General features: G+C 38.0%; 1 protein-coding gene across 2 annotated transcripts in view; it reads right to left on the bottom strand.

Moving 5' to 3' along the window:
- LOC150084753 (uncharacterized) overlaps positions 1 to 24,640 on the bottom strand; it is a 328,924-nt gene that overhangs the window by 238,756 nt on the left and 65,528 nt on the right. For both annotated transcript variants that reach the window (XM_090375493.1, XM_090375494.1), the window contains exons 6-7: positions 17,658 to 17,753; positions 3,764 to 4,014 (exon numbers count right to left, since the gene is read on the bottom strand). In XM_090375493.1, the coding sequence (XP_090231619.1) occupies positions 3,764 to 4,014; positions 17,658 to 17,753 (347 nt within the window). The remainder of the gene's footprint in view (positions 1 to 3,763; positions 4,015 to 17,657; positions 17,754 to 24,640) is intronic.

Here is a 24,640-nt window from a genome sequence, read left to right as displayed (position 1 = left end):
GGCTTTCCTGGCTGCCTTTTTACACTGCTCAGAAACTTCATATCTGTCTGTATTATAACCCCCAGATCCCTTTCTTTCTCTACTGTTTTTAATTCAACCTCACCAAGTGGACAATTTATTTTGAGGTTGCTATTCCCCAAGTGTAATACTTTGTATTTTGCTACATTAAAAACATAGCTGCCTACTTTCTGACCATTCTTGCAGCCTGTTCAAGTCATCCTGAAGATGAGCTGCTTGGTACTGATCATTAACTACTCTAACAATTTTTACATCTGCAAATTTTGACAACTTTTCTATCTCATCATCACCAATCCTTGAGGAACCCGAATTCTGACTTCACACCACTCTGAAGAATATCCATTAATCACAATCCTCTGCCTTCTACCCTACAGCCACCCAGCAATCCATCTTAGAATTTTTTCAGTAATTCCAACATGTTCCACCTTAAACAATAACCTCTCATGAGAAACTGAGTCAAATACCTTGCTAGGCTTAGTCTATGTAGTCTTATTGAACAATTAGACTTTACACCAGCCGGTATTCAAATAAACAAATTCCAATCCTGCAACTAAAACACTTTATTTACAATAAAATAAAATACGAGCGTATGAAAGCTCGTATACACGAGCTTGTGAAATGAAATGAAATGAAATAAAATAAAATATACAGTAGTCTAAAACTGATGTGATAAAACTACCTAGTCTTGCTAGACTTAGAGGAAAGTTTTTAATTAATCATTTGCATTTTAGATAAATTAAGTCTACTACAGTGAGTCGAACTTATTTTACTATCAACAATATTACAAAGCAATTCAAGAACTCATCCATTTTTCTCCAATTGATAATTTAATAATAGTGGTCATTTTGGCTGTTAGAATGTCACTTAGCAGATTTATAGTAACAAAAAAATGGGGAGGGGGATTAATTTTAGTAAACTGACAAATATATGGTGTACCCAAGCTTGAAGAAGCACTCACAGATAATTCTTTATTAGAGAGCAGTTAATAATACTATGGAAACAAACATAACAGAGAAGAAACATGCATGGGATACATACAAATTAACACATGACACAGAAGCCTATGATAGATACAAGTTGATCTGTAACCAAGTTACAAAGGAGGTTAGGCAGGCGATGGCAGATTACGAGAGATCTTTGGCAGGGGATGCAAAGAAAAACAGCAAAGAGTTCTTTACTTATGTAAACTCTAGAAGGAAGGGGATGAATCAGATTGGTCCACTTGATATCGATGGGTCAACTGTTGATGATCCTGCTCAGGTAGCTAACAAACTAAATGAATATTTTGCATCGACATTCACACATGAGGAGTTATTTAGCGAGTGGAATGCCAGAGGTGTATTCAACTCTAGCAGTAAGCTAGAGAATCTTGTAATAACTGAGAGTAAAGTGGAGGAGAAATTGTTGAAGATAAACACAAGAAAGGCACCCGGGGTGGATGGGATCTATCCAGTTATATTAAAGGAGGCAGCAGAGGAAGTAAGCAAACCCTTAGCCATAATTATGAGAGCTTCCTTGGACTCAGGGGAGGTACCCACAGACTGGAGATGTGCAAATGTGACCCCAATTCACAAAGGATGATCAAAGGCTGACACAAGTAATTATAGACCTGTGAGTTTAACTTCTGTTCCAGGAAAATTAATGGAGGCACTAGTTAAAGAAGCACTGCAGGATCATTTAGACAAGACTTCAGTTATAGCTCGGACACAGCATGGTTTTGTTAAGGGGAAGTCTTGCCTGACCAATCTGATTGGATACTATGATGCAGTCACAAAGGAACTGGATGCAGGGAATAACTTTGATATTATATACTTGGATCTTAGAAAGGCTTTTGATACTGTTGCACATGGAAGACTGCTGCACAAATTGGAGCAGTGTGACATTGGAGGCAAATTGCTGCTGTGGATAAAGGGGTGGCTGAGGGGGAGAAGACAGAGAGTGGTAATCAATGGACACTGCTCGTCGTGGACTAATGTTATTAGTGGAGTCCCTCAGGGCTCAGTGTTGGGTCCATTATTGTTTCCTGTATTCATAAATGATATTGATGGTATATCAAGCTTAATGTTGAAGTTTGCAGACGATACAAAGGTAGGCAGGGTTGTCAAAGACACTACTGACACTATGCTGCTGCAACAGGATCTGGAAAGGTTGAGCAGATGGACTGAGAGGTGGCAAATGAAGTTTAATATTGACAAATGTAAAGTACTACACATGGGAAACAGCATCCTTCTTGAAATGAGGCCTCCAGACCTGTATACAGTACTCAAGGTGCGGCCTGACCATTGCCTTATACAAGGGAATAATCACCTCCTTACCCCTGCTAGAAAAATTCCTATATATCATTGACAATGATATATAGGAATTTTTATATCATTGACAATGATATATAGGAATTCCTATATATCCTATATAAAATTCCTATATATCCATGAGCTACTCTTGCAGCTCGTCTGCACTGCTCAGAGATCTTCATATCTGCCTGCACAACCACCCCCAGAGCAACGTATCAACTCTGTGGTACTACACTGACAGTGGTAGAGAATGAAAGGGACCTGGGGGTGGTTGTGCAGGCAGATATGAAGTACTCTGAGCAGTGCAGATGGGCAGCAAGAGTAGCTCATGGTGTATTGTCAATGATATATAGGAATTTTTCTAGCAGGGATAAGGAGGTGATTATTCCCTTGTATAAGGCAATGGTCAGACCGCACCTTGAGTACTGTATACAGGTCTGGAGGCCTCATTTCAAGAAGGATGTAGAGCTGCTGGAACAAGTACAGAGAAGGGCAACAAGATTAGTGAATGGAACAAAGTTGTGCTCTTACGAAGAAAGGCTTAAGTTTTGCAAATTACAGTGTCTGGAGACTAGGCACCAGCGAGGTGATATGATAGAGGTGTATAAAGTCTTGAATGGTTTGAGCATGCTCAATGCTGATGGGATTCTTCCTCTCGCTCAGAATAATCACCTGAGAGGGCATAAATTCAAATTGAGGAAAGACAGATGTAGGATAGACGTGCGGAAATTTGCCTTTAGCCAGCGGGTGGTTGGTTGGTGGAACAGACTTCCATCCCTTGTCGTGGAAGTTGATAGCCTAAATAAGTTTAAGGCTCAGCTGGACAGGTATTTTGAACGAACAGAGGAGTGAAGTGGAAGTGGTTTTTTTTTTGTTTTTTTTTTTGGCTGATGCTGCATAAGCTTGCTTTCTTGCATCAAATGCCTCTACTAATGCTAATGCTAATAACTATTCTTTGTTAACTAAGAAAGAAAATTAAATTAGTTGAATTTATATTTACATGCTCAGAAATATCAAATAAAAATATACTCAATCTATATAAAAGAAACATAATTTACACAACCTATATAAAAGAAACATAATTTACACAACCTATATAAAAGAAACTTATAGCAAAATTGAAAAAAATAAATAAATATTCAAAAATAATTTGTGTTGATAAAGTTCATGTCTACTTGTCTGATTATATTTAGCCAAGTGTTCAAGTGTGAGAATGCAGGAGCACAGGTGTTTCCGTGGACCATAGTTTAGGCACGCATGACTGCTAAATACAGTTAATCATTGCATTCGTTATCAAAACAAATAAATGTAAACTCTGACATAGTGGTCATTCTGTAGTATAAACAAAACAATCTTACATTCTCAAACTACCAATCTACATTCTTAAAACATTCTTAGAACAATCTACATTCTTAAAACAGAACAAACTGTGTGATACTGAAAATGTTTCATACTGCCTGATAATTCTACGAGCTTTCCTTCTTAAGCTTTCCATCATATATTCTTTGTCTGCTATATCCTTATTTTTTTCACTGAAAGCAGCTGCTGATGGCCCGGATGATAAATTAGTATATGACTCAGATGATGGCTTTCCATCAGTTCCATGACATGCAATAGTTTCCCACAGCTGTTGTAATAACGATCTCATCTCATTTACCATATCAGATAGATATGAAATAGCCAGCGATGTCTCTGCATCTCTCCTCTAAATAGAAACACAAATTTTAAATAATTAAGTTAATAATTTAAAACAATCAAAGAGCAAATATTAATATATAATAATATAAGTATGATAGAATTAAAAAGAAACATGGAGTAGGAAGAGGAAATTAATCTTATTTACAATATATTTCTTAAAAATGTCTTGACGAAACATATAATTTCATTTTTAAACTCATATATTAATATTTATATAAAAGTGAAAGATTTTTAAAACTCAGTCTGGAATTTTATCAAAAATGTATATATGGATAAAATGAATAATATATACTCAGTGATCACTGAATTATGACCACCCCATCTGTAATGGCCTATGCCACATAGTTCACAGTATAAAAAGTCAAACAGTTTATTATGATAGAGCAGTGGTAATTTGCATCTGGTTGGTAAAAGTCAAAGTGATAAAGTAGTAGTTATGGGATAAAGCTCTGAACAGCAGGTCACTGTGTGACAGTCGACATCATAATACATTATGAGAAATGTAAGAACAATATCCCAAATGATGATGCACTGCACACTCAGACATATGGGATTCTTCAGCATACTACTCAAGAGACACCCCCCCCTCTTCACTGCTGTTCATCATCAATGGCGAATGTTGTGTCAACAACACATTGGTTGGACACTGCAGGCACAGTGGCATATCGTTTGGTTGGAGCGCCACCGGTGGTTCCCCACAACTGTGCTGTCATGTTGGTGTGGTGTATACAGAACTCTGTAAATGCCAGAAGTGTGTGTATTGTGTTGTTGGTTGGTTGATGTGTTGTTTAATGGCACAAGGGCTGCTAAGGCCATATTGTGCTTGATTCTATTCGATAGTGCAATTTACAGTTAAAATCTGTAAAATAATCCCGTCTGCTTTAAGAAATAAAAGAACTCAGCTAGATTTGCATTGTCTCCAATCAGATGGGGTAATGTCAAAGGTTCTTGCAGATGTGAAAGCGATTTGAAAATTTTTTTTCGATAATTATTATAATGATTGCAATTTATTAGAATATGCCTCACCGTAAGTGTAGTCTGACAATATGCACAAATAGGCGGATCTTCCCCCATGAGCAGATAAATATGGATTAGATGCGTGTGCCCAATACGCGTCCTAGCCAGGATCACCTCCTCTTGCCTATTTGATCGCATACTTGATGGCCATAACTTAGGTTCCTGTTTAAATTGAAGCAGTTTATTTCCACACTGAGCCTGCCAGATTTGCAACCATTGCTCTTCACACACGTTTTTCATGACTGATTTGTAATCTACATATGGCACTTGGTAGTTAGGAGATCTTGCAGTGATTGGATGTTTAGCGGCTTGATCTGCATATTCATTTCCTTTGATGCCTACATGACCCGGTATCCAACAGAAACGGACTGATTGGTTTGCAGCTTGTAACGCAATTATCTGTGATCTAATTTGCTTCAAGATGGGGTGGATTGGTTTGGATGGATTTTTCAATGATTTTATTGCACTCAGAGAATCAGGGTAGATCATAATTCGCTTACTAGACAGATTAATAACGTGATCCAGAGCTATTTTAATTGCCCACAGTTCAGCAGAGTAGATGCTGCATTCCTTTGGAAGGGACACAGAAGTAGAAAAGATAGAAGAAACTGCTGCTGCGCCCACTGTCGTACTTGTTTTCGAGCCATCGGTATATATTTGAAGATAACGAGAATTTTCTGCTACATGTGCAGCATGGAGTTTCCTGATGGTAAGGTCTGCTGCTTGCTTTTTCCCCCATTGTTGGAATGAGAAGTCACAAATTGGTGTATAATCAGACCACGGAGGGTCGTGATTGCTCATTTCCTGAAAGACATTACCCATGTCTAGATTCCAACATTGTGTTAACTGTAGCAACCTTATCTCAATAGGCTTGTTTTCGTTAGGTTTGTTTTGATAAAATGTGGTCCACTGGGGCTCAAATAAGTATGGCGAGATAGGATGAAAAGGAAGACTCCGTATTTTTGCTGCATAGTTCAGCATCAACATTTTCCTCCGAAGATGGAGTGGAGGTTCGTGTGCATCTATATATAGACTCTGTACAGGGGATGTTCTGAATGCTCCTAAAGCAGTTCTTAGGGCACTGTGATGGATGGTGTCTAGCCGAGTTAGTGCACTTTTCCTGGCAGAGTCATAGATTGGAGCTCCGTAATCCAAGCGAGATCGGATTAATACCCGATATAGCCGAAGCAGAGTGTATCAGTCAGCACCCCACGTCAATGAAGATAGTACTCGGAGGATATTTAATTTTTTCAAGCAAATGGTTCTCAGATATGTGATGTGTTGTAAGAAGTTTAATTTACTGTCCAGGATTAGGCCAAGAAATCTGATACTATTGGAAAGAGGTATGGCGGTATTTTTAAGATGTAGTTCAGGCTCAGGGTGGATCTTACGTTTTTTACAGAAATGAATACAGTTAGATTTTTTTGCTGATAAGCGGTAGCCATTGCGAGACATCCACAGCTCGATTTTGTTAATTGAGATTTGAAGCTGTCTCTCAATAGAATTCATAGTTTTTCCTTGGCACGAAATCATGAGGTCATCTGCATAGTGATATAATTCTACTGTGCTTGGAATATCATGGATGATTTTGTTTATTCTTATTAAAAATAGAGTTGGACTCAAGATAGACCCTTGAGGGACCCCTTCCTCCTGTATATGAATTCTAGATAGAGTATTTAGATGACTAACCTGAAAGGTTCTGCTCTGGAGAAAGCTCTGAATAAACAGAGGAAGCCTGCCTCGTAGACCAAAGATGTAAAGGTCATGCAGAATACCGAAATGCCATGTTGTATCAAAGGCCTTTTCTAAATCAAAACTTACCATAACGAGGTGGTCATTTCTGACAAAAGCGTTTCTGATGTTCGATTCTGCTTTGGTCATCATATCTAATGCAGATCTATTTTGCCGAAAACCGTACTGATTTTTATGTAAGATGTTATGTGACTCAAGAAACCAGGTGAGGCGCTTCAGAACCATTTTCTCCAGTGTTTTCCCCAAACAACTAGTTAAGGAAATTGGACGATAATTTCCTGGATTAGAGAGGTCTTTCCCTGGTTTAGGGATGGCTAATACAAGTGAATGTTTCCAAGAGCTAGGATAAATATGTTCTTCAAAAGTTCTGTTGAAAAATATTAAAAGAATTTGCAAAGCAGTATCATTCAAGTGTTTTAGCATAATATAAAATATACCATCAGGGCCAGCTGCACTATTGGGTGCTCTGTTAAGAGCATCTGTTAACTCGGATATAGTAAAAGGCTGATTATATGGAAGAGACAGACCGGTGTTGAAATTTAACTTATACCTTTCTGCTACCACTTTAATTTGTTGGAATGAAGCATCATATGAATTTGCTGCTGAAATTTTTGCAAAGGCTTCAGCAAAAGCATTTGCTATGTCTTTGGAGGAAGACAGTTCCTGTCCATTACAGATCAATATTGGAGAGGATGACAATGGATATTTGCCATTCAGATGTTGGATTTTCCTCCAGATTAATCTTGTATCGGTGTTTTGGTGATAGTGGAAGCGAACTGTATCCAGGAATCTTTTTTGGCTTTCCTTCTTATTTGTCGTGCTTTAGCATTTAATTTCTTGTAATTTATAAGGTTTATAATAGTGGGATGCTTGCGGAAGATATTCCAAGCTTTGTTCTTTTCTTTTTTTGCTCTATTACATTCATCATTCCACCAGTAGTTTTTGCACCTGTGTGGATCAGTCGACGACTGAGGAACAGCTTTGTTAGATGCTGCTAGTATCCGTTTAGTAATATGGTCATTAGCTTCATCTATTGACTGGTTCAGAATGAAGTTTTTATCTAAAACTGTATTTAAGGAAAATTTTTCCCAGTTTGCCTTTGTAAATTTCCATCTTCTGCGAGTTTCCGGATAGGTGGTGGTAGTTTGGAATTTACAAGTAATTGGAAGATGATCACTATTGTGGGGATTATCCAATACAGCCCAATGTATACTTGGGTACAGAGCTGGGGAACAAATAGATAGATCTATGGCTGAAGTATTTCCTGAAGGAAAATGAACATGAGTATGTGCACCGGTGTTCAGCAGAGTTAGATTTTGTTTGTCCAGTAATGCTTCTATTAGCTGCCCTCTTTTATCCATATGGAGACTTCCCCATAATGGGTGGTGTCCATTAAAATCACCCATCAGACAAAAAGGAGGTGGTATCTGGGCAAGGAGCTCATCAAAGTCTCTGAGTATATACGTTTGGTTCGGCGGAAGATAAATAGAAATAAGAGATAAAGATATTCCAATTTCTATTCTTACAGCAACAACTTCTAAATTGGATTTTAAAGGGATTTGTCTAGACGGAATAGTAACGGATACCAAAACCGCTACACCTCCATGGGCTGCAGTTGCTGCATTCCTGTCACGCCTGTACAAAATATATTTCTTTATTGAGGGGGTCACTTGTGGAGTTAAAAATGTTTCCTGTAAACAAATGCCTGCTGGATTGAAATCTCGGATTAGGTCATAAAGTTCATCTATATTAGTACGTAGTCCTCGACAGTTCCATTGTAAAATGCACTTCATTATTTAGTTTTAGTGGTAGGATGATCCGGTTGCCTTTTAGAGGCAGTAGGCTTATTGCGATCTATTTTAATTTTATCTTTTTTAGGAAAGGTAGGCCGTCCAGTGTCCATATCTTCTTCGGCATGAATTTCTAATATCGGTTCTTGTTCAGTTTTGTCATCTGTATCCATTTCTGCAGTATTAATTTGAGTTTTAGTAGAAGATTCACCTTGTGTCATCCTGGTCTCACTTTGGGACTTAATGCCACTTTTTTCCAATCTCCATCCCACATTTGGGATGGAGATTGGAGTATTGCAAGTCTGGTCTCTGTTGTTTTGCTTCAAGGATGGCTGAGGAACTGAAAGCTGAGCTCTAGCCCATTCAGCAAGTGATATGTTCGGTGGAACTGAGTCAGTGGTTTGTGTAGCAATTGAACGGTATTTCTTTGTAACATCTGCATATGTACGTGCAGGAGTATCTTTCAGTACTTGTCGTCGCGCTTCCTGATAAGTCACTTTATTTTCAACTTTAAATTTCTGTATTTTTTTCCCAACTTTCCATAACTCACAATTTCTAGAATATGCAGGATGTTCTTCCCTGCAGTTAGGACAAACTGGAGATGTAGCAGTACAGTCTGTTTGAGTGTGATCCTGGGATCCACATTTTGGGCATATTGTGTTTCCTCGACATGTTGCCTGAGAGTGTCTGAACTTCTGACATTTAAAACACCGTATTGGATTTGGTATATACGGGCGGATATGGCAATTTAAATAACCAGCTTTTACAGTATTTGGTAAGTTTGGGGTATTGAATGTGAGAATTACACTGCGGATTGGAATGAGATTGCCGTCTCTACGAGTCAAAATTCTCTTAGCTTGTATGACCTTTCGGTCTTTAAGTTCTTGTACAAGCTCCTCTTCTGTTACATTCAATAGATCCCACTCAGAGATAACACCTTTGGAACTATTTAGGGTTGAGTGGGGAGATATTTTAACAGGGATACCACCAAATGTTGTCATCTTTAACAATAATTCTGAATGTTTCGACTGTGTAGTTTCCACCAACAAATCCCCTGACTGTAACCTTTTGACCATTTTAGGTGATCCAGCAGCATTTTCTAGAAATCTCTGTATAATAAATGGGGAGAGTTTGCTCACTGGTTGACTAGTTAAGGAATGGATAATCAGGAAAGTTGGATACTCAGGTTGATTATCTACTTTTAAGCGCTTATGTTGCGCACTACCTTCATCAGAGTTATACCAATCTATGGTATTTGAGCTTGAAGGCTCTAAGGCTGGATAATTTTCTTTATCCATGTCGGCTCCTTTTCGCCCTGGGGGATTAGCTTTTCCACCCACGTTACCAGCCCCGCCATGGGGAGGCAGGAGCAGTGCAGCTTGTGGCCAAGCGTAGGAGTTAGTACGGTTAGTATATACAATAAAGAAAAAGGTACTTTCCTTTTTCTGGCTCTCTTTCTATACTTTTAAAAAGTAGAGCTAATCAACAGAAAGACTTACGAACGAAATGAAACAAGGAAAAAATCAGTCGCTTTAGAAAATCGCTATAGGAATCGCAGTACTATTTAGCACAGAAAATCGCTTGGCCTCAAGAAACGCTTGGCACCCGGGGCTGTATTGTGTTGTTTCATGTAAGAGTAGTGTTGTGTAAGAGTAAGATGTCGTTGTTATTTTGGTTTTTAGGAGCATTAGCAACTAAGGCCATATTGCTCCGGGATATGCGGTGGTCATTCCCTGACCTTTCCGCATCCTCCATATTCGGGGTTGACGGACTCGAACCCGGGTCTAATCAAGAAGCGCGTGTAAGAGTAAGAGTTCGGTTATGTTGGTTCTTCTGGCTTTTAGCATTAGCATTAGTAGAGGCATTTGATGCAGGAAAGCAAGCTTATGCAGCATCAGCCAAAAAAAAAAAAAAAAAAACCACTTCCACTTCACCCCTCTGTTAGTTCAAAATACCTGTCCACCTGAGCCTTAAACTTATTTAGGCTATCAACTTCCACGACAAGGGATGGAAGTCTGTTCCACCAACCAACCACCCGCTGGCTAAAGGCAAATTTCCGCAAGTCTATCCTACATCTGTCTTTCCTCAATTTCAATTAATGCCCTCTCAGGTGTTTATTCTGAGCAAGAGGAAGAATCCCATCAGCATTGAGCATGCTCAAACCATTCAAGGCTTTGTACACCTCTATCAGATCACCTCGCTGGTGCCTAGTCTCCAGACACTGTAATTTGCAAAACTTAAGCCTTTCTTCGTAAGAGCACCCCTTTGTTCCATTCACTAATCTTGTTGCTCTTCTCTGTACTCGTTCCAGCAGCTCTACATCCTTTTTGAAATGAGGCCTCCAGGCCTGTATACAGTACTCTAGGTGTGGCCTGACCATTGCCTTATACAAGGGAATAATCACCTCCTTATCCCTGCTAGAAAAATTCCTATATATCATTGACAATACACCATGAGCTACTCTTGCAGCCCGTCTGCACTGCTCAGAGAACTTCATATCTGCCTGCACAACCACAACCAGGTCCCTTTCATTCTCTACCACTGTCAGTGTAGTACCACAGAGTTGATACGTTGCTCTGGGGTTGCTGCTTCCCATATGTAGTACTTTACATTTGTCAATGTTAAACTTCATTTGCCACCTCTCTGCCCATCTGCTCAACCTTTCCAGATCCTGTTGCAGCAGCACAGTGTCAATAGTGTCCTTGACAACCCTGCCAAACTTCGTAACGTCTGCAAACTTGGACATTAAGCTTGATATACCATCATCAATATCATTTATGAATACAGGAAACAATAATGGACCCAACACTGAGCCCTGAGGGACTCCACTAATAACATTAGTCCACGATGAGCAGTGTCCATTGATTACCACTCTATGTCTTCTCCCCCTCAACCACCCCTTTATCCATAGCAGCAATTTGCCTCCAATGTCACACTGATCCAATTTATGCAGCAGTCTTCCATGTGCAACAGTATCAAAAGCCTTTCTAAGATCCAAGTATATAATATCAAAGTTATTCCCTGCATCCAGTTGCTTTGTGACTGCATCATAGTATCCAATCAGATTGGTCAGGCAAGACTTCCCCTTAACAAAACCATGCTGTGTCTGAGCTATAACTGAAGTCTTGTCTAGATGATCCTGCAGTGCTTCTTTAACCAGTGCCTCCATTATTTTCCGGGAACAGAAGTTAAACTCACAGGTCTATAATTACTTGTGTCATCCTTTGATCATCCTTTGTGAATTGGGGTCACATTTGCACATCTCCAGTCCATGGGTACCTCCCCTGAGTCCAAGGAAGCTCTCATAATTATGGCTAAGGGTTGCTTACTTCCTTTGCTGCCTCCTTTAATATAACTGGATAGATCCCATCCATCCCAGATGCCTTTCTTGTGTTTATCTTCAACAATTTCTCCTCCACTTTACTCTCAGTTATTAGAAGATTCTCTAGCTTACTGCTAGAGTTGAATACACCTCTGGCATTCCCCTCGCGGAATAACTCATGTGTGAATGTCGATGCAAAATATTCATTTAGTTTGTTGGCTACCTGAGCAGGGTCATCAACAGTTGACCGATCGATATCAAGTGGACGAATCTGATTCATCCCCTTCCTTCTAGAGTTTACATAAGTAAAGAACTCTTTGCTGTTTTTCTTCGCATCCCTTGCCAAGGATCTCTCGTAATCTGCCTTCGCCTGCCTAACCTCCTTTGTAACTTGGTTACAGATCAACTTGTATCTATCATAGGCTTCTGTGTCACGTGTTAATTTGTATGTATCCCATGCATTTTTCTTCTTTGCCATATGCCTCATTAGTTCATCTGACATCCATTTAGGCCTAAACCTTGAACAATATTTCTTAGTTGGTATGTAAAGCCTAGTAGCTTCCAAAATAAGTTCTTTGAATTCTTCCCATTTTGAATTTGCTGTTGGTAACATCATCAGTTGGTCCCACTGTATAGAATTTAAATACTGTCTCAGACCATCATACTCACCTTTACGAAAGCAAAAACCCTTCCCTTTATCTCTGGTGGTAGTTACCTCTTTGAGTAACTCCCACTTCAGAACACTGTGATCACTGCCACCTAGTGGTTCATTTATCTGCAGATTCTTAATGCATGAAGAATCACTACTGATAATCAAATCAAGAGTGTTACTCCCTCTAGTTGCCTCCCGAACATGCTGATGTAGAAAACAATCATCCAATAAATCCACAAAAGCCTCGCTAGTGTGTGAGTGACCAGCCCCCAAATTCCAGTCAATATCTGGGAAATTAAAATCCCCCATTATAAGACTCTCTGATTTACTGGCCCACTCTATTTCTCTGTATACAGTTTCTTATTATACTCATCAGAGTCATTAGGCCTATAGCACACTCCTACTCTCAATTTTGATCTCCCAATGCTTATGTCAAAACGGACTCGACACTGCACTGTCCAGCGATGTCCACTGGCTTCACTTCCTTGGATTTTATGTATTTCTTAACTAATAGCATAACCCCTCCTCCCTTCCTATCCAGTCTATCCTTTCTGTAGACATTGTACTCCCCAAATTCCAGTTCTGCATTCCTTATATCTGTGTGACACCACGTCTCTGATATCCCAACAATATCTGCCTTTGATGTTTTGAGCAATACCTCAAATTCATCAAATTTATTTACTAAACTCCTAGCATTGGTGTATACGCAAGTATACGTGCACCTATTTCTATTCTTAGCTACCCTAACACAACCCATGTGTTTACTTGTACCGCAATGACTCCCAGCAGTCTCTGAAATATCCTGCATCTTGTTTTTCAGGCTGCTGCTCATTCCAATAGAAGCAGTGTAAGAATCTCTTTCAACTCTGCCAGTGGCTACTGTTAATCTATTCGTCTTTGTCTCCCTCCAAGCTAGCAGTTTTCCGACCCACGTAACACTGCCTCGATAGCATCAGCAAATATTCTTGCACCCTTTCTATTTAAGTGTATCCCATCCCTGTAGAAGCAATCTCTCCTGTTAACAAGTACAGTCCAGGCTGAAAAAAATTCTACCCCTTGAGCCTTGCACATTGTTTCCAGGGCTGAATTGATCGACAAGGCTCTCATCTTATACTCCCTCCTATCGTGTCTGGGCAGAATTGCAGACACTTTCAAATTCAACCCTATTTCACGGCTTTTTTTCAACAGTGACCTGTACTTGTTAAGCAATTCTGCCGGTCTCCTACTCTTGATATCTGGCTGCAAGGCCCCTACTGGGACCCTATGTTACTCGCCACCACCACCATCACTGTTGTGTAAGAGTAAGATGTTGTTGTTATTTTGGTTTTTAGGAGCATTAGCAACTAAGGCCATACTGCTCCGGGATATGCGGTGGTCATTCCCTGACCTTTCCGCATCCTCCATATTTGGTGGTGATGGACTCAAACCCGGGTCTAATCAAGAAGCGTGTGTAAGAGTAAGAGTTCGGTTATGTTGTTCTTCTGGCTTTTGGCTGCAAGGCCCCTACTGGGACCCTATGTTACTCGCCACCACCACCACCACCACCACTGGGAGATAAGCCAGGCAGTCCCATAGTTCTCTGGCTAGTCTTCTCTGCCAAGGTTGCCTGAGCTTCCTGTGAGAGACCATGTAAAATAAGGTGAAGGATAGCATGGGGAGATAGCAAAGGTCAGTAATAAACAGAACAAAAATTGGGTGGTCTAATAGGGAAGTTAGGCTGCCCAGAAGAAAGACAAATGGGTAGGGGGGGATAAGAGTCACAGGGACAGGTGTTCCAGTGTGATTGTGAAAAGCATGGTAGCACTCTGAAATCCCTCACTCCAGGGTGCCTGGTAACAAATGTGCTGATCAGATGAGTCCAAAAACCTGATGAAACACCATCATCTTCCTTAATATGGGGATATTTTGCTGGCAAGAACTAGGATCCCTGGTGCCTACAGACAGTTTCACTGGTGAGGCCTACGGACAGCTCTTAGGAGTCTATGTGCACCCTGCCATGTTGCATTTTTTCCTGAACAGAAATGGAATCTTCTAAGATGATAATGCAGTACATCATCAGGCTTGCACTGTGCACAAGTGGTCTGAGGAATACAGTGAAAATATTACCCATTTTAAATTGATCTCCGAATTCGCTTTACTTCAATCCAATTGACACCTGTGGGATGTTTTGGAATGGGGAGTGAAGTGTATGCAAAAGTTGGCCTGACACAGTATTAGGTAGGTTGTCATTATTCAGTGTATATTTAAGCCTGAATGTATTCATACAATGTGCTGTTTAAAAAAAAATTATTTCAAAAATATATTTTATGATTAAAACTGCTTGTTTAGTAACATCATATTTATATCAAAAAAATTGTAGATCTTTTTGGAGCAGGAACTCATCAAAAAATAATTATTCACACTGTAAAAAAAAGAGCTATAATGAATTATAATGTTAAAAAGTTGTTTATTATTCAAATTTCTTTTAAAATGCAATTTTTTTAAAATCTGGACTTTGGACACAAAATTAAATTTCAATGAAAACATAAGCATTTTATATTAAAATACAGACCCATGACTCTTTACCAGTACTATATGATTGTTGAGCATTAGCATATCTAGAATTTTTCTGTATGTGGATTTCAGTTTGGATTGTCTGTTAGACATCAATTGATTAAGAATGCTTTAAGAAATACTGTTGCAAACTTGACCCTCTTCAGAAATGTCGAGCCAAAGTTTTTTTATAACAATTAGCCTGCTGTCTAAATTTGGCTGTCAAGAACATTTCCAAAAGCTTCTTCAGCTGCTATTAGAAATTGTTAAAATGCATGGCTAGGAATAATTTGATATATTTCATGCTCCCATGTACCCTTTCAGTTCCCAACCAAGGATCACTGTACATGAGTTCTCTCTTGTACTCATTTCAACTTGGTACAAAAAAAAGCTTGTGTTCTGAGTAGTGCTACTGGATGATGAATTGGTATTCCAAATGATTATATACCTGAGTTAAGGTTATATAACAACTTAAGAGTTTTTCAAAAGAACTAATTCTTTTGAAGGAGTATCAAATTCTAACTGGAAGGTAAATTATTTTGTGATAACTGAGAAGAAAGTGAAAGAGAAATTGTTAAAGTTAAAGAGTAAATAAGACACCTTGGGCTGATGGGATCTATCCAATTATATTAAACGAAGAAGAGCAAAAGAGTTGAGAAAGCCTTCAGTCATAATTATGAGGGTATCTTTGGATTCAGGGGAGTTCTCTACAGATTTGTGATATACAAATGTATCTCCCATTCACAAAGGAGAATCAAAGGGTGTAATGAGTAATTACAGACCTGTAAGCTTTACTTCTGTTACAAGAAAAATGGATTTCTTGGTAAAAAATATGACAACAATGTAGTTTTATAAAAATCACAGTACAAATTCGTTAATGGGAGATCTTGTTTGACCAATCTGACTGACTACTATGATGTAATAACAAAAGAACTGGATTCAGAACACTTCTACAAAGTTTTAATTTTTATGAATTTTCAAAAATTCATAAAAATTAAAATTCCACAAAGAAACTCACTTCGCAGAACACACAAGCAATCAAAAAATCACACATGAAAGAGTTAGTGTCCAGCACCAGACAGCACTCCTTCAACGAAACTTGGATAGACTTCACAGATAGTAAGTGGTAGCTATGTTTTAATGCTGAAAAAAGTTAAAATTTTACACTTAGAAAATAACAATCCCATAATAACTTGTATGCTTTGAGGGACTGAATTAAAAATTCCGTACCAGGTACATAATAGGCAGGCATTAAAACGTTTTAATTTTCAGATATTAATGAAATTCATGGATAATAACATAACAATCTTTTTATTTTATTAATAATAATTACATATCGGTTACTGAAAGTATTGGTCTGTGATGACTAAAATAGGATATATAATTTTTACATTGAAGAGATTTTAGTTCATAACTAAATTAAATACATCTATAGTTGTTCCATTATGTGTAGTATTTGTTGAAAGATCTGATGACATGTCCAAGTTGAAGAATGTTTTCACAAATATGCAGAACTATTTTCCAGCCTCAGAGTTTAATTGTAAAGAAAAAAATTACATTCAATCTGAAAACACCAGGTGACTTAAAACCAGATGCATTTTTGAATTAACGCCTTTTCCAATTTCTGAAAAGTTTTTTTGTATCTTAAAACCTTAATATTTCTGTTTCTAAATTCCTTAGCCTTCCAACAATATGCTATATGCCCACATTATCACATTTATTACGTGAGAAAATTTACTTGATCACATGTTCATATTTTCCACTATCCTGGAAAAATTACTGCAACTTTCAGAGGTTTGAAAGTTTTTCCTCTAATACAGAGCCAAGATGAAGCTCCGTGGAAAATTTCATTAAATTTGGTTCAGTAGAAGATAAATTATTGTTGCCATCATACAAGTATGATTCTAACAATACAAGTTACAATGATTCGCTTCTGGCAGTAGCTGAAGATGATGTCACTTCCTTAACACTTTTTTGTTACAAAATTTTTGGAATAATGCCAGTAAAAACGTTTTTAATGTCAAAACAGAGAAAGAAAGATTTGGGGGGTTATGATCTAGCAAATCAACGTCCTGTATGCAAAGACAAACATTTTGTTTGATTTATCAAACAGTTCTGCTATGAAAGGCAATTTGTGAAGAGTACTGGAACACTGTGTCCATACTTACAAAGATATGGAGCTTCTTGAGAAGAAAAAGGGAAAAAAATGGGCAATGCACCTTTATAATAAGTAATTTAAGTGATTTTTTAAGGAGGGGAGTGATGAGGGGTTAGCAGAGCAAATGAAGATAAAATTCACAATATTCAGAATCAGGGGACATAAATTCAAACTAAGGGAAGAATTAGGGAAGAGGCAGAGTTATATCCTGAATTGTTAGTAAGTTTTCCTTTGAGCCAGTGAGTATAAATAAATAAATAAATTTCTCTCATATTCAGCACAGAAGTACAACAGCAAAACAGTATAATATTTTGCATCACATGGCCAATATTAATACTTTAAATTTTTGTCAGTTTTTTTTCTTTTTTTTTTTGTGCAATTATTTTTCAAAGTTAAGATAGATGCACTACACAAAAAGAAATTTTACCATAGGCAGAAAAGCTTGTACATCTTCTGGTTCACTCGACCTAGGAATCGAAGAATCTCTCTGATTATTATCTCTGTCAAGGTCACTCTCTTGTGACTATTAAAAAAAAAATAATAATAATTATGAGAATTATTTAACAAAAATAGCAGTGGCAACAGTTATTTTTAGTTATTTTCTTAAAATTTTATTTAAGATCATCCAAATTCTTCTGAAGAAAGTTCATCTATCATTTAATGATTTGCATTCATTCTGCATTAGAGTAAATTAATCAGCATTTAATATCACAATAACAACACAGTTGACTTGGCTAAACTACTAACGTTAGTCAATTTGATTAAATACAGTATTTGTTACAAAAGTTAACAAAATGACAAACTAAAAATGATAGCTATGAGGGTGATTCAAGGCTGCCAAGGACTTCATTTTTTTAAGGTAGACCACATATATAACCACCTGTGTAGGTTATGAGAGCAATATAGTGTGATGACACCCATCATGCATGCAGGGCAATCCGAAAAGACAGACTAAATAATTTTACTGCAATTAAACCTATCAGATATTCATCATTAACTTTTCTTTTTTTTGTCACAAAAGTTCTGAAATCACTTTAAAAACTAATATTAAACTTAAAGGATGCATACTTGTGGGTACAAGGAGAATAATTAGTTAGTTAGTTAGTTATTTGGTTTTTAGGAGCATTAGCAACTAAGGCCATATTGCTCCGGGATATGCGCTGGTCATTCCCGACCTTTCCGCATTCTCCGTATTTGGTGGTGACGGGCTCGAACCCCGGTCTAATCAAGAAGCGTGTGCTACGCACTGCTGCTCCTTCCCACCTGGCTAGGGAGGCGCCGGAGAATAATGAAAGCTAATATAAAATTCTGTGTCACCTACTGAATGAAACACCAACAGAAACTTTTACAGGAAAACCTATGGGGAAGATGCCACACCCAGGTCAATTGGTTCAAAGATGGAAACCCAAGCACAGAACATGATTCTGTAAGACACAAAGTCTTACAAGTTAAATTAAATATCAATATAATTAAAGAAAGAATGCTAGATAATGATATTGTAAACCTTACAAGAAAACACTTAAGGTCACAAATATTTAAGATAGTGGGTCTCACATTAATGGAATTGAATTAAGTGGAGTTTGTACTTAATGTAGGGGCGGATGTACCATGAGGATAGGCTTTAGGGAGACATATGATCTGCGCCCACTCCCTAAGAGCAAGCAAAGATAGTGAGACAGAACAGTGGGCGGTCAGTGGATGGAGTGCTCCAGAGGTTATAGTAGGGGTACCAGCAGGGAGCGGTCCTGGTTTACCGTTAGCAGAGCGGGCTTGGTCATTTTGTAATGGGGCGAGACGGGTCAAGTAAATGGACGCAGATGTTTACTGGATGGTTCTGGAGAGATGCTGAGCTGACAGAATTTCTGGTCATCTTACTAGAAAGATCAAGAAATTTCTGGAAAGAGGAAGTCTTCTCTACACCGGAAGGAGCTCGACCTTTTTCCTATTGCACGTCACGTGAAATAGGCAAATGAGAATGGAGATGATGATGGGAAGATAGAAATGATTTGTTGAGCAAAGGAGGGCATTACAAAATTTTAAGAAATAAAAAGGGAAGAGCATGCGAAAATAGGAGAGGAAAAAGGGTGATGAAAGTTTTTTTTGGAGGAGTGGTGATGAAAGTTTTTTCGGAGTTGTAGGCTCGGGAAACAGTCCCCAGAAGTGATTCACCAGTAGGACCAATTATGGTGAGTTGGCTAAACTCTGATAGATTAAGTAAAGCATAGATAGGTTACAGTATAGGGAACTTTCTCGAGATGGAATGCAGAAGTCCGAAAACGCCCACCGAGAAATATATTTAGGAGGAAGGCGAGAGATGATGCTTACGGAAGAACACCGGGCAGCCCTGCAGTCTACAGAGAGAAACAGAATAAAGGGAAGCGACTCCTATTGAATGATCTGGCACAGCGAAGGAAGATATGACACCAGGAATGATCAGCGAAGTGGATAGTACCCCTGGCAGATGTTAGCAGTCCCGAAGCTGAAGGAGAGCAGTCTCAGACTACTGGTGGACCCCAATGCAGAGCAGAAAGTCACAGGCCAAACATTGTATTAGCAGGAGGATTCAAATCCCCAGAAGTACGTGTTCAAACAGCTTATGTACCTCTATATATTTGCAAAGGACTGTAGGGAGGATTAGGAAATTATTAACTGAGATTGTAAGAGCACATTCAGTAAACTAAGTGCATATTTTATAGTTGAGCAAAGAAATATTTTAGAATTAGTTTAAAGAAGGATTGTTTATAATTATGGTTTATTTACTGATTAATTAAGAGGGAAAGTAATAATTTTGGACGGGTTAACCTATAGGGCAGGTAGAGTTGTATGTTAATGTTACTTTTAATATTACTATATAATGTTACTGAAGTAGAGAAGTGGAGCAATTAGTCGCTAAATTCTGAAATAATCAAGAAATAAATAAACCAGTGTACATTTCAATAACGGGTAATTTGGTTGTGTTAGGATGAGACTAGCCTAGAATAATTTGTAAAGTGGAACATTTAATTCCAGAAGAAGAATTGTATTAACCATGAAGAAGAATGTAGGATTGTGCTAGATAAGTATGAATAATAAATAAAATGTCAATTGTATTTAAGAAAGAGTTAAGTTAAACTGATCGTAGGAGAGTGTTAGTGGCCCAATAGTAAGAAGAAGATGATGATGGATAGGAGAGCCTAATGACCAGGAACCTAATCCACGCCATGTACTTATATCTAGTGAATAATGTATAATGATTTGCTAATTTTTTTTTTTATTTGTAAATATGTATAATAAACTAATTGTATTTAACTTAACGAAAATGGAGTTTGGTCATTTCTGAACACACAGCAAAATCCAAAGGAGGAGTGAACTAATATAGAAACTCCCTCAGAACCGGAATTATTCTGTGAGATACACACAAGGCAGATGCAAAGTGGGGTATAGTAAGAATATAAATAATAATAAATGAGAAAGGGGATTTTTAAGATAATGGAGCTTAATAATAAATAAAGAAAATAAATATAGAAACGAGAAATAAAAATATATAAATGACCCCCACCCCCAAAATTCCATCCCAAGATGTCCATCAACGTCAATAACACATCACGTCTTATTTATGTTGATGGATATCCTAGGGTATCTTGGTCTGTCTTCAAGAACAACAGCAACCAGTCGTGCTTGAAGACATGCAAATTATTATATCAAACTTGCAGAGATTTCGAGCATCAGTTATTGGAATGCTCAAAGCATTCTGTTCTGAAAAAAAAAAAAAAAAAAAACATTTAGGAATTTTGTTTGTTTGTTTTGGGTCCCTCAACTCTTCACTCTCGAGCAAAAGGAATGCTAGTGTTGACTTGGTTTTTTTTTTTTTTTAATAAAAATAATCACTGGAATTCTGAATCAAAGTTTCCAGTGAAAGCATAAGACATCAACCACCCCCAAAGAAGTTACAAAGGCCTGTGGGCAAGAAGCATATGACCCCCTTTTCATTTGCTTTCATACTATGAAAAAATGTGGTACCATGTCTGGAAAATTACAGGCAATTTCTAAAAAAAATTGGATTGCTAATGCATCACAACAATGCAAAAGTACGTGTAATATCAATTGTTAGGAAAATATTTCATAAGCTAAGTATCAAAACAGTTCCCATAAGCCAGATCTTGTCCATCATGACCCCCCTTCCTTTTTAGTTGAACTAAAAGGTTATCATTTTTCATTGGACACCAAGATAATAAATACTATTCAGAGTATTCTGAAATAGTCAGAATACTCCAAATAATCATACTGAACTATACGAGAAGGTTATGTCAAAAGAAAATAACCATCAGAAGCTCACACGCTGCACGTGACCTTGGCAGTCAGTAAAGTTTATGACTGTTCAGTTTCACTTACGTGACAATGGGTGTGACAAGCGAGGAACAGTATGCTGCTCTCAAATTTTGTTTCCATCTCAAGAAAACATTGACTGAAGAACATGGAATGTTAAAAGAGGCTTACAGCGAATCTATGCTTCCATACAACACAGCTTACAAATGGTTTAGAATGTTTCAAGATGGACATATTCAATCACAAAAATTGGTGGTCCTGGAGCTCCAGCCACTGTTCTCACTACAGAAATCATAAACACTGCTTCTGTAACTGTGAGAGATCATCATACACCAGTAAGGCAACTGGCAGAGACATTGAGAATATCAGTAGGAAGCATGGTATTCTCCATGACCAGAATTCTCCAATCTGGCATTCGCTTTGAGGCGATCACAAAAAAAAAAAAAAAAAAAAAAAAGATGTCCAATGTTAATTTTTTAACATTTTTGTTCTGACATGATTTCTCTTGGCAAAAAGATCTCTATCTTAGTTTTATTTTAAAGATAGGAAACTGTTTTTGAAGTTTTGGAAGCAGTATACTGATTACTGACAACTGCAGTAATCAGTGATCATTATAACACAAGGCCTGTTTTCTAATGATTACTGCAGTAGTAATCATGTTAAAAGTAATTGTGCAAAAAAAGGGGGATTTTATTTATGCTACTTACCTTTCTTTTGTTTAACTGTGTGAAATGCAAAAAGCTTAATTGTATTTTTCTGATTTATTACAGAAGAGTTTATTTAATTCATCATTAGTTTACATTAAGAATCTGGCAGTTGCTAATTAGTTTAATTATAAAAAAAAAAAAAAAAGAAGTCTTGCCAATTAAAGTCTGGCATAAGGACACTGTGTATGGCTCATAGTGAAGAATTTTTCTCAACATCACATGCACTTGTTAACAGAAGAACCATTTTCATAGAGATGAGATATACCTGAATAGAAAAGGCACAAGAATATTTCTGATACTACTGAGGCAGTGTTAGCTAGCTCATAAAAATGCTAGTTTGGGTGGGTGGAGATACATAGACTAATAATTTAATGGCAGACATAAAAGAGGGGAGAGAATGATTCTTACACTGCTTCAATTGAGACATGTCGTAACCTGGAAAGCATGTGAGGCAGATTACAAGGCCTGCTGGGGGGATGCTCATGAAACCTACAATTATGTATTACAGTTACTAAGAGCAGAAAATGGCAAACACTTACTTTTTTTTATATACACTAATGCAAGGAGTACAGTGAATGAATTTGAAGCACTTGTTAAGTCATCAAGCAATTTAACAGGAACATAAGAAACATGGTATCACTGTTATATGGAATTTCCAGTCAGAACATTATCACCACTCACGTGTCATAGCAATCAGCCCTTCTTCCTCACCTGGTGGCACATGTGCCATGGTGAGAACCAGCAAATGCAATACTACTTGTTCATGTATGCAGTCCACATGAAGTATTTGACTGACATGGACAAGAGATGTGATCTGATGGACTTCAAAAAAGGGATAACTGTTGGATACCAGTTGAAGGGTGGCAGTATTACAGAATATGTGAATCTTGTGGGCTGTTCCAAGAGTGGATAGAACAGCAGTTGCTGGTCCAATGGTGAACAACCTCGGCTCAACGTTTGTGGGAGTGTAGGCGTTCCTTCCCTGTGCAAACCAATAAATGGAAACTTATGGAGTGGCTGATCATGGACTTTAACCAGGAGACAATGTATGGGCCTCTGGAATAGGCACCCACTCAAGGTATCCAATGCTTACAGCCACCCACCACAAACATGCCCAAAGTTTTTTTTTTTTTTGCTTCACCAGACCACTGATAACTGTAAAAACATTTTCTCATGAATTACATTTCCTGCTATACCATGCAGAAGGTAGATGGGGAGACAAAAACTCTGGAAAGGAACCACTCATGTCCTCGTCCAACAGAAATAGGCAGGTGGCAGCAGTGTTTTTGGTATTTGGGGGTGATGTTTACTTGGGAATCTCTTGGAGCCTTCATGCCCCCAGACTGCACCCTGAATGCTGAAAACTACCTGTCTATCCAATTTGGCTGATCAGTCAACTTCATGGAGACTGTCTTCCCTATTCTAGCAGGATAACATGCCCTGCCACATTCCGGCTATTGTTCAAGTGGTTCACTGAACACAAAAGCAACTTCCAGATGCTACCTTGACCACCAAATCAACCGGATATGAATCCCATAGAACATCTCTGGGATTACATGGATTGACAGATCCAACATTTGAAACTTCCATAACATACTATCACTAACATACAGATTTACACTGTCCAGATGACGTGTAAATCTGTGATAGATATACCTCCTGCAACGTTCAGAAGACAGAGTACATGCCTCACCATATGGCAGCAACGCTAGCGGCAAGAGGAAGGCAGATCCACTATTAAGTAGGTGGTCAAAGTTTTGACTGGACAGCGTGCATACAAAAAGGATAGGAATGACAAGAGGAGAAGGGGAAGGTTATGTTGTTAACATGGATACCTTGTTAGTCAGAGATTCTAACACATATACTCAACAGGCACAAGTAATTAGTGTATTATTTAGTTCATCAGGTGTGAAATAAGCTCTGGGAAATAAGACTGCTATGAGTATAATGAACAACTATACAGATAAATAGAGTGGACCAGCAGATTAAAATTTTTTACCTTGGGGAATTCTAATTTTCCAGATACCAACATTGTGATATTCTTGATTTAATTATCAGTAGCTATTTGACAAAAATTATGAAATTACAGGTAAAGGAATCACTAGGTGGCAATGATTACGGTGTATGTACCGTATTTCCCCCATGTATAAGACGCACCTTAATTTTGGGGCCCGAAATTTGAAAAAAAAATGTATTACATAAAGTTATTGAACTCAAGTTTTATTCATCATAAAATTCATACAACTCCTCATTACTTGAATTCAGCACTGTACGAAAATCTTTTCTGGGCAGAACCGGTAACAAGTGCGAAACAATGAGCGCAACGACAACAAGCGCGAAAAAGCGGGAAATGCAAGTAAAAAAATCTACAACCACTGTATAAGACGCACCCAGTTTT

This window comes from Mastigoproctus giganteus, chromosome 6 (genome assembly GCF_048544385.1).
Source record: "Mastigoproctus giganteus isolate SK-2022 chromosome 6, ASM4854438v1, whole genome shotgun sequence".
Taxonomy (NCBI): Eukaryota; Metazoa; Arthropoda; class Arachnida; order Uropygi; family Thelyphonidae; genus Mastigoproctus; species Mastigoproctus giganteus.
Note: the sequence above shows the minus strand (reverse complement) of the source record. Positions and strands in the feature narration are given on the sequence as shown.